Source organism: Geospiza fortis, unplaced genomic scaffold (genome assembly GCF_000277835.1).
Source record: "Geospiza fortis unplaced genomic scaffold, GeoFor_1.0 scaffold279, whole genome shotgun sequence".
In the NCBI taxonomy this organism is placed as follows: Eukaryota; Metazoa; Chordata; class Aves; order Passeriformes; family Thraupidae; genus Geospiza; species Geospiza fortis.
Genome location: NW_005054352.1, coordinates 3,471,050 through 3,481,226, shown reverse-complemented (window position 1 = coordinate 3,481,226; position 10,177 = coordinate 3,471,050). Strand labels below are relative to the sequence as shown.

Genomic DNA, 10,177 nt, shown 5'->3' with positions numbered 1-10,177 from the left:
CTTGCCTCTTTTACTACTTCTTATGGGTGAAATGTCAATGAATTTTCTGTATCTCCTTTGAACTTGCTGGTATTGTCTACCACCTTTGGCATTACATCTTAGAAGGTCTGTGTCTGCAGCACAAAGTATCATCTCTACTTGTATGAAATATTACCTTAACATAAATTGGTCAATCTGTTTCAAATGAGTATTTGTAAAATTTGGTGAATACTAGCTCTGCATTCACTTGACTCACAGCTTTCAAGATGTTGTAAACCATGGTCCATTTTCCCCTTGGTCTTCTCCACAGTGAGTGGTCCCACAATTTTCAGTCTCTCCTTGCAAAGCAGTTTCTCCATTCCCTTGACATTTAGCTGCCCTTCTTTTAAGTCCACTATGGACTCCCTCCTAATGTAGAAACCAAAACTGCCCAGCTCTGGAAACATGGGTCCACTGGTCTTACACAGGAGCCAAGTAAGACCACCTGTTTTGTTTGCAAAAATAAAAAATAAAAAAAAAATTAAACCACCCAATTTGATACAGCTCCAAACTATGTCATGATTATAGATGAACTGTGAAAGATCTGTGCCCTCAGCTCTTATTACAAGTTGCTGAAGCACAAGTTCAGTAACATGTATATTCCAATAATGATTTACAGCACAAATGCATAGATCTGTATTGGAGCTCATCTACCATTTTTCCCTATAGGAGGATCTGACAAAACTGAGCTTCTTTCCTTAGCACTTATGTTGGGAATAAAGTCAGGTGATACCATTGTTCTTTCCATTTCCCTCTTCTGAATCACCAGGCAGAGCAGTTGGAAGTAGAAGACTGTCCCTGTGTGAGGGACCCCACTCTCGAGCAGTGGAGGTCTGTGAAGAGGAAGGAGCAACACAATCCCCATCCACTTGTGCTGCTGTGAGACAGGAGGTAGAGAATTTCTGCAAGAAGTCAAGCCCAGGAAGAAGGGAGAGGTGGGGGGGAAGATGTTTTATGATTTGCTCTTAATTCTCATTATTTCTGATTTTATTGGCAGTAAATTCAAGTAATTTCCCAAACCCAGGTCTGTTTTGACTGCATGTGAGTAACTGCTGAGTGATCTTCCTGTCTTAGCTTGATGCAAGATAAGCCAAGATGCAAATCCATTGCATTTTTTCCCCTCTCCTGTTGAGGAGTGGCAAATAATAGAGCAGTTTCGGTGGCTAGCCAAGGTCAGCCCACCACAACCACTCCATGCATTAGCTAATCTCTTGCAATTGTACCCTTTCCAAAGGGAAATAAAAACAAAAATACAGTTTAAAGTCAGACAGTCCATCACAGCATATAAGCAAATGCAAGATAAAGAATTTTTAGTGCAAAATAATAATACAAAATTTTATTTGGAAGCACTTTGTTTTAAACACAGCTAAACACAGCTGTAATCTGATAACATCTTTTTCTTATACATAGATTTAGGACTTTTACTATAAAGTACTACATTTCAATCACTGACCAGTTCAGCTGTCACATATCAAGTAATAAAATCCATCCTTTCCTTTCCATGTCTGTAGTTCTATTTTTGTTCTGGCTCATAAAAATTTAACGAATTGTCTAGAAAATATAAGAGTTAAGACATTACTTATTCAGCAACAAACTATGATCCAATTTCCTAGTTTGCATAAATATATATATACACACAAATTCTTTAACAAAGCTTTCATATTTGTCTGGCATTCTTGCTTTCTGAACATTCCATTCATAACATTTCAGTTTCATTTCACTTTCAATGTGAGTTACAAATATTAATAACAATTATTTCTTCCTTCTTTCTCCCTGAAGCATGGATTTATTATCTAGTTGTCTGTGCCATCCTAGTCAATCTCTGCACAATATATGTACTATATCTTGTTAATGATGCATCTCCATTCTCTACATCTTATTTTCCCACCTTTTTCCAACAATCTGAGTCCTCTTCAGGTTTGTTTTCATTTTCTTAACATCTATTCCCAACTGCTCTAAAGAATACATAACACAAAAATTACAGTGCAAACACCAGAGAAGTATTTAGCAAGTCTAAATAAGCTTAGCTGTGAAGTATTCAGTTACTGAATAAGCAGCATAACAACTTACATATCTTACACAGCTAGTTTCTCTGAGCATGTTTATCAGTGATAATAAGCTCCTAAGAATATTAGAGGCAATCACTGTCATTCCTATATGGTCATTTCAAATTGCAATCAAATCATCCATGTTCAGATATGCTTATTAATCCAACAGAAGTGCATCTTTATGGTTTAGTTTTATGCACAAAATCTTCATGTTCTTTAAAACATACACACTGAATCAGATTTAAAGCTCAGCCAAAGCAGGATTGATTAAAAGAAATTTGTCAGGAACACAGTGTTCATACTCCTAAATGGAGCCTCTGTCTCCATACCTGAGAGAGAGTTAATAATTACTTACAAAATCTCTTGTGTTACATGAAGCAGCATTATGGTCATACACACAGCATTTGCTCAGTTGGTTGGCTTGCCATGTATGACAGTCTTGGTGTTTTCAACTCATATCAAATGGAACCAGGCTTTCTACATTGTCATGATGTAATCTGCTGATCTAAAATAAATACGAAGTACATATCTAATCCGCGGTGTTTGCAAACAACATCACTGTATATTAGTGATAATATAATTCCACTAACACATTTGTTTTCATTCTTATTTTATCCCACATTCCTTCTCTTCCATGTTTTTATTATTATTTTATCATTAAGTAGTTCAACTATGACCTTAGACCATCCCATTTCAAGGAACTCACAGTTTTAACTGAAATTGACTCAGAGTAATGAGCAAACGTGGTATTGTAGCACATAAAGAAACAGAGATCTCTATAATTCTTGTACTTTCAAATAAAAGTATTAGCTTTTTGTTAACATGGAACAGGATATATAGATTCAATTTCCAGTAACATTACTTACTTTCTTCCCTCAGCTTGTTTAATTCCTGTATTATATCACTATACACATAGGATAAAAGCTCCTCTTGGGATTTTGTTCCATCCAAATAATCTGAGGAAGAAAAAAGAAGTGTTCATGAGTTCTATGCCAGCTATCTGTAATGGGAATTGGCAAAGTTTTCAGTATTCCTATGCTATCAGAAGAGAAGAAAAAAAAAATCAAAAACAGGACCTCCCATTTTCCTCTTCCCCAAACTTGTTTTACATGTAAAAAAACCCCAACATAATGGAAAATAATTCTAGTTAATAATCCATTTACAAATTTTTGTGGTACAAAAGTCTCCATAAGCATAATGGTAGTTATGTGAGGACAGTGGAGCAATGGGATAATTTGGCAAAAACGTCTCTGTGCAGTAGATAATTTCAGGTTCCTCAGTTTCAGCCTTTGAGCACATTCCGGAAGAGCACTGCAGTTCTTATTCTTACTGCACAGCAAGAAGCAGTGCTAATGATGAAGAGGCCACCCAACTTCCCTCCCCTTCCCTCTGGCCCCACTCCAGAAGCAGCTAGTCCAAGAGCTGTGCAAGTGTGAACATCACACAAACTTGTGGCACTGCCCCAACAGCTGGCTCAGCTTTGACACTTCTCATGCAAAACTGGTGACTGTAGTCTGGACAGTCAGCACCTAGAAAGTATCTTCAGTTTATTACAAGACTTCACCAGGATTTCAGTTTTGTTCTGAAGAACTCTGCCAGTGCATCAGCTATCATCTCAGAAGCTTCCTATTTAGACATAAGTGTGTTATCTCGACAAGTTGTCCTGTTAAGTGGACTTAATTAGTGATCAGAACATTTCCATTGTTTAACTTCCTAATTTTCATTATTAAATACAAAAACAAAATCCCTATAGGCTTGAAATATAAACTAACAGAAACATCAAAACCTACTAAATGCCACAAAAACACTTGAAGAAAATTTTGTCCCATTTAAAAAAAACCCCACAATTCAACAAAAACTGCACAGGTGCCATATTTAAGCATTTTGTAAGTTTAAAATAAGGATACCATACCAACTTGCATACTTGCATTCTCTTCCAATTCATTTTTATATTTCAAATACATAGGCCACACGTGTCCATCGAAGTACCCTGGTGTATCTGCTGGCTGGTAGACTCTGGTGCTACACAAAAATACATATGTGTTCCCATATAAGTTTTAAATTTTCCCCTAGTGTCAGCTGCTTAAATAACAGCTTTAATCCAAAATAAAAAAAGAAAGGCTGGCTGTATTTCTGTTGGAGCCAAGGTGGCTCCTTTGTTTTAATTCAGTCTGTGACATGAACTTCTGCTGTCTTTTGCTCTCTTACCCATTTCTGCCAATCAAACCACATTTAAGATATGATAAAAGATAAGGTAAAATTTGGTGGTTTTAATTTTGTAAAAGGTATTGCAGGTAAATTAAACTGTATGGACACTACTACCAAAATAAGCTACTTTTTGTCTATTTACTAGGTATGTAGATTTCTCAAGCTGATTAGTTGTTTAGTCTAGACTCTTCCATTCTGGACACTAATGTCTTAGGTGAGTCTAATGAGAAACCAAGAAAGTGTTATCACCCACAGCCAGTTGAATAGAAGATTTCTTCACTCAGCCAGCAGATTCTGACTTTGTGCACATATATTATTCCAAGCATACAGTATTGTTCCAAACTGAGAGGCAAGTCAGACGCTGGTTCAATAATCTAGTTTAGACCCACAGTAAAACTAATGGATAGTCTAAACAAAACCGTACAGTTAACCCACACATGAACATAATTACTCTAAGAATAATCATCAATTAACTGTATTTAACCAAGAATAAGAGTGCTTAGTATTTTTTTAACCATTTCTCATTTTAAACATAATTTTACTCAACTATGCAATCAGGAATTAAATCATTTATCAGGACAACAAATTCTTTTTAGTGTTTGTAAAGCACTTAATACTTTAATAACCATGTGCTCTAAAATGAAAACCAAACCAAACAAACCTCAAACAAACAAAGAGGATAGATGTTCTTAATAGCCTATATTTTGCAAGCATGGAAGAAAAGCTAGCATAAAAGGACCACTTCAGTTCAGGGGATGTGGTGACTCTTCTTAAACAAGAAGTCAATAATCTTACCTCCTTCTCCTTTTGCACTCTTCATAAGGAAGGGTCAAAAAATATCTTCTATTCCATAGTTCATTAAGGGGCCTAAGATAATAACATATTTAGTTCCCTCTTCAATTTTAGGGTAGCTTTTTATTTACCAGGTTACATATTACTGCTTACTCATAATTGTAAAGGAGAAAGCCTTCAACAATCAAAATATAAACATTTTTCAGATTGTCACATGTATTCTCTGACTCTTCTGTCACAACACCTGAGCTTGCTGGGCTTTTCATCCAATCGCGAATACTTGTCACCATTTCATCCATATAGAGGGCATCAAGTACTAGATGAAAACAAAGTTAAACATCCCTTAAAAACAAAGAGTAAAAAAATATAAAAAACCCCTTAAGTATCCCGACGTTAATCAGTAAGAATCAAAAAATTTACATACAAATTTAAACAAAGGGGAACAGGATTACCCCAAAGATTATTTACGTAGTTCTGTGTTTGCTATTGATGATTTACTGAAACCAAAGCTTGCACCAGGATTGGGGTATTTCTATTGGGTGTAGTCTCTCTGGACTTCATGGCATCTACTATTGTCTAAACGGAATTCACAGCTTTTCACTTCATGACAGAAACTTCAGGGACTGTTCTCCACTTTCACAAAACTTGTAAAAATTTACTAATTCTGAGACCTCCACCATTTTGTCAATTGTCAGAGGGGGGAGTAGACGCTTAGCACTTTTTGCTTTAGGTTTTTATAAGGTTTATCAGGTGGGCATAGAGAGAGTTAAAGGACCATGGTGTACAATGCACAATGTAACATCTGTTTTTTTCTGTAGACACGCAAGAATATATTGAGGAAGTGTCGAAAGGTAGAAATAAGGTAGCTTTTGGATACCATAACAGCAAACACATTTTTAAAGAGCTTTTAAGAGCAGCATTAAACCTGGATATTTGAATAAGAATGTCCATTTTATCCCTCCAGTTTCACATTCCATTTACATGAAGTCTAGAAGTTAAGCCAAAGATTGCATAGCTGGTAATGACCTGTCTTCAGGTACAACTGAAGGGTCTGACCAATTTTCTCAGCAATACATTTTGTGATGACAACGTATCAACAGAGATTAGCTATTAACCAAGCAATTGTTTACAAGTAGGTATGACCTGACACAAAACACTGCACAAAAGTGGATCTGGATCTAGGTGTCTCTAAGAATAAATTGAGCCAGCGTTAATCATGAACTTAAAAATATATGTTCTTTATGTGAGATCTCACATCAAATAACGGTGTCAGGATAAACCCAAGTTTTGACTGACTTGGAAAACCCAATATGATATCCCATGAGCTCACCAGCAAAAGCAGAAAAAGAAGGGCCATTACCAAGTGATGAGATTAAATTTATGCCACTACTGCAAGCCAAGACTTCCAACTGAACAGTACCATTTGCTACTAAACTAGACACAAGTGAAGAAAGAAAGGAAAAGATTCAAAAGAGAAAAAGAAAGACCAAGCCCTAGCTTGAGCTATATACTTGTTAAGCAAGTTTGCTTAAGTATCTCAGTGAGCTGAAGGAAATTAAGAGAAGGATTGGTCAGAAACAACCACTTGTTTACTGCCTTGCTTAGAAGGGAAGAGAGCGAGGGGATGGGGTGGAAGAAGTATTGAAGCTCAGCACAACGATTTCAGTACAATGTTCAAAAGCAGTGCATCAGAGTTACTGACCATCATATAGCTTAAATCCACGTTCATCTGTTTCTACTTCAGACTCTGGCTGAAGGAGGAAAAAAATTTAATTTTTTCAAGGTTGCTTTTATGATCATGCTGAGAGATACATACTCTATTTATAAACGTAAGGGTTTATACACTTTTGTATCCAGTCTTCAACATTAAACTGATGTAAACAAATGTTAAAATACACTACAAAAACTTTACTTAATCTAGACCAACAAACACTCCAAATCATATTACTTAAATTCATTAGAGCTATACTTGAGAAAAGTGTGTGTCAAAACACTAGCTGTTTTTCTGTTTTGACTTGGAAGACAAAGAACTACTCATTGTTGTATGGGTGTAGGCTTAAGATAGTATGATTAAACTCATTAGCAAAACGATCTTGAAAAATTCATCCATGCCTTATTTTAAAAGAATGGCAAAAAAGACAGGAAATTTCTATTGGCTGAGTATATTCAGTAGTTTGGCCACTTAAATTTCAGTTACCCCAGTGCTCATTTTTATGATTCTTATTAAACTAACATTACTTTAAGCAGCACCAATTTTAAAAGGTCACCAACAGGAGAACTGAAAAAACAATTGAAACCTACTCAAGCCTCCTTTTACCTATCAGGTTTTTCCAATAAAACTGTTACCTTAAAGAAGTCATCTTGAGAGATTATATCACAGTTGGGAAGCATATTCTTAAGTTTTTCTGCTAGCGTTGTTTTCCCTCCATTTGTTACACTGTTAAAAAACATTGCAAACAGTTCACCAAGGCAAAAAGTAATATTTTAAACATATGTACAAGCTCACACATACATTTCTGTATAGTTATAAGCAAATAAACAATACAACTTCCCCCAAATTTTAGTCACATTAAATACTCTCTACCTCTAGAAATTTTTTGGTATGTTCCATTAGTTTTCAATAATCAGTACAGTAAATCAAGCAGTGCCAAGAAAGATGCTACAGATATCTGCACCTAAGGTCTCAAACTGACACAGAACAATTTCTTTAGATTTCCATGCTATAAAACTCTACAATTATATGTTGCATTTATAATCCAGTTAAAAAATGTATTCAGAAATAGAAGTTATATCACATCATTCTGAGAAGAAGACTATCTTAAGCTGTAGAGGAAATTTAATTTTGTATAACTTACCCCCCAAGGCCAATAACCAATACTTTCATAGTTTGTTTTCTCCTCAGTTCTTCCTTTTACTGTCAAAAACAACAGCCAGTGAAAAATCTTAATTCAGGAACAAGAAGGAAACTATGGTATTAAGAAATATCAATTATACAGTTAATTTATCTTCTCTCTGTTGTCCATCATTTTTCTTTTTGCAAAGGTACAGTCAGAATCTCAGCTGCTTGTTCTAATGCTAACCAAAAACCTGCAGTATATATGCTCCATCTTAAATTCCAATGTACTTTATTTTTGACAGTATTTTAATAATTTGAAAGGAACTCTGGGAGATTAGATTCTAACAATGTTGGTATTATACAAGATCCTAAAGAAAAGCACAATCACTAGCTCAAGCATTAACAATATAAAAAAGACTAGGTAAACAGAAGCTGTGGTGGCAAAACAAACAAAATCATTAAGAAAGAAGCAAGTGGCATGCTGAGGAGAAAGGCGTTTAAAGTTTCATGAAGACTTGTAACAAAAAGTATGTTCAAAAGCTCTTTTATGAACCTGGTCTCAGCAATGTAATATTCACTGTGTTATTCACCACTCCCTTTCTGCGGGTATTAACAGCATAGACCACACAAATCCTCCTCCTCTGCCCCACCACAGATTAATCTGGAAGCATTAAAACTACTGCAAGGGCAGTTTAAGCCATCCTAGCTGACTTAGCCTAGGCAGCACTTGATTTTCCCCTGAAAAGATCGAAGAGTAAACTCTAAAGGTTAATTTGTCCACCATATCCCTGCTGCTTCCACCATATCCCACCAACTCTGAGGCTCTGACTGCCTGAACACCTTCAGTATAGTCAGAGCTGCCAGGAGACACAATTACTGCCTTGCTGCAGCTCTTTCCCCTGAACCTTCTTCTGGACTGGGTGTTTGTAGAGTACATAGTGAACTATCCTGGAAAAATACTGCAGCTGAAAAACAGTTCTGCAAAAGACAGGGGAAACAATGTTTGTTTTCAGTTTAACACATCAATTTATAACTATTTGCTCACATGCAAACACCCCTTTTTTCACCTGATCTATCCTCCTAGGTCACGCTTAGGAAGGTAAGACCTATGACACCGAAGACCTGAAAGGACTGAGCAGGGTAAAACCCTCCCTACCTCCAACAAACAAGTATCTGTACTGTAATTAGGAAAAAGACTGTTACAGGGCATCAGTATGAAAACAAAACCACATTGTTTCTGTGAAAGTAAGCTTTAGACACATGTGGAGCCTGAAATAATATAATCATCTTGCATTTGGTACAACAATTGGAAGTTCCACTGTTTCACATGTCTGTGATATGATCTTCGGATGCTTTTTAATGAATGGTTATGTTAAAAAAATAAGAGCAAAAGACATATTGACTAGTCCAAGCCATCATCTGGATGACAGCCGTTGCTTTGCAATGGTTCTGCTTATCTACAGTAGTTGGCATCTGTGAGTTTTTCAAGTTAGTACACATTGGTTTTCTAAGAATATTAAAATTTTCAAATTCAGCGATGCATTGAATGCTCATAGTACTGGCTAACAATGCAAAGACTGAAGACAGATAATTTTTTCTTAAGAAGTGATGATACTCAGGCTACTTTAAAAATAAGATTTAAAAGCTCTAAATTTCTAAAAGTCATCACTAAGGTTTGTGTTGCAGAAGATTACCCTTTGTCCCACAAAGGGTGTTACGCAACAAACCATACGAACACGTTCACCTTTGGACTTTAATTTATGTCATTGTGTACATGCAAATTAATCCCAGTCTGCGGCAAAAAAATACCATCATAAAAAAACACACCAACTCTTATGCCGTCCTGATTAGTGTGTAAAACAAATTTCAAAAGCAAATTTGTCACAGATGCTGCAACACAGAAATCCTACACTACTCTAGCTTGGGTCAATTTGTCTCTTTAAATAGAGCACAAACCCCATGGCAGCGCCAGCACATCGCTGCAGTCACCCCATTTTTAAGGGCATACCGCGGCAATGCTCCCACGCACGGGGCCACCCCAGGGCGCACCGGACCACACCGGGAAGGTCTCTCACAGCTGCGGGCCCACACCGCGGGGCTGGCAGAGGTTCTCGGCCGCGCCTCCACCAGTTCCAGTTCCAACACCTCAGCGCCTCCGGAGTTCGCACTTAACTTCAACCACGCCGCGAGGGTGTCAGGAGCACATCCTTCCGCCGGCAGGGCTCCACGCAGGCGGAGCACCCGCCTCCTGCGTCCGGTCACGGAGCTGTGCGGG

General features: G+C 36.9%; 1 protein-coding gene across 6 annotated transcripts; it reads right to left on the bottom strand.

Annotated features, from left to right (window-relative positions):
• Nucleotides 1-1,325: 1,325 nt before the first annotated feature.
• NMRK1 (nicotinamide riboside kinase 1) lies at nucleotides 1,326-10,086 on the bottom strand. Of its 6 annotated transcripts, XR_004081992.1 has the most exons (11): nucleotides 9,911-10,086; nucleotides 7,922-7,980; nucleotides 7,413-7,503; nucleotides 6,769-6,817; nucleotides 5,220-5,382; nucleotides 5,070-5,141; nucleotides 3,979-4,088; nucleotides 2,933-3,022; nucleotides 2,422-2,571; nucleotides 1,907-1,973; nucleotides 1,326-1,569 (listed from the first exon to the last, which is right to left on the bottom strand). XR_004081992.1 is itself a non-coding variant. In XM_005423418.2 (9 exons), the coding sequence occupies exons 2-9, from the start codon at nucleotides 7,948-7,950 to the stop codon at nucleotides 2,552-2,554; spliced, it is 624 nt and encodes a 207-aa protein (XP_005423475.1). In that variant the 5' UTR covers nucleotides 7,951-7,980; nucleotides 9,911-10,086; the 3' UTR covers nucleotides 1,326-2,551. The 6 variants fall into 6 exon arrangements, 3 of the variants coding, with proteins under 3 accessions (XP_005423475.1, XP_030914810.1, XP_030914809.1); XR_004081991.1 differs by having other exon boundaries at nucleotides 1,907-2,571; XR_004081990.1 differs by having other exon boundaries at nucleotides 1,326-1,973.
• Nucleotides 10,087-10,177: the final 91 nt, after the last annotated feature.

What these genes read in the sequence shown, in the direction of transcription:
- NMRK1 (XM_005423418.2), bottom strand. Translation starts at nt 7,950, where the DNA reads ATGAAAGTATTGGTTATTGGCCTTGGGGG. An exon ending in TTTCTCCTTTACAATTATGA is followed by an intron (nt 5,142 to 5,219) that starts GTAAGCAGTAAT and finishes TTATTATCTTAG; the next exon opens with GCCCCTTAATGAACTATGGA. An exon ending in AAACAAGCTGAGGGAAGAAA is followed by an intron (nt 2,572 to 2,932) that starts GTAAGTAATGTT and finishes TATTTATTTTAG; the next exon opens with ATCAGCAGATTACATCATGA.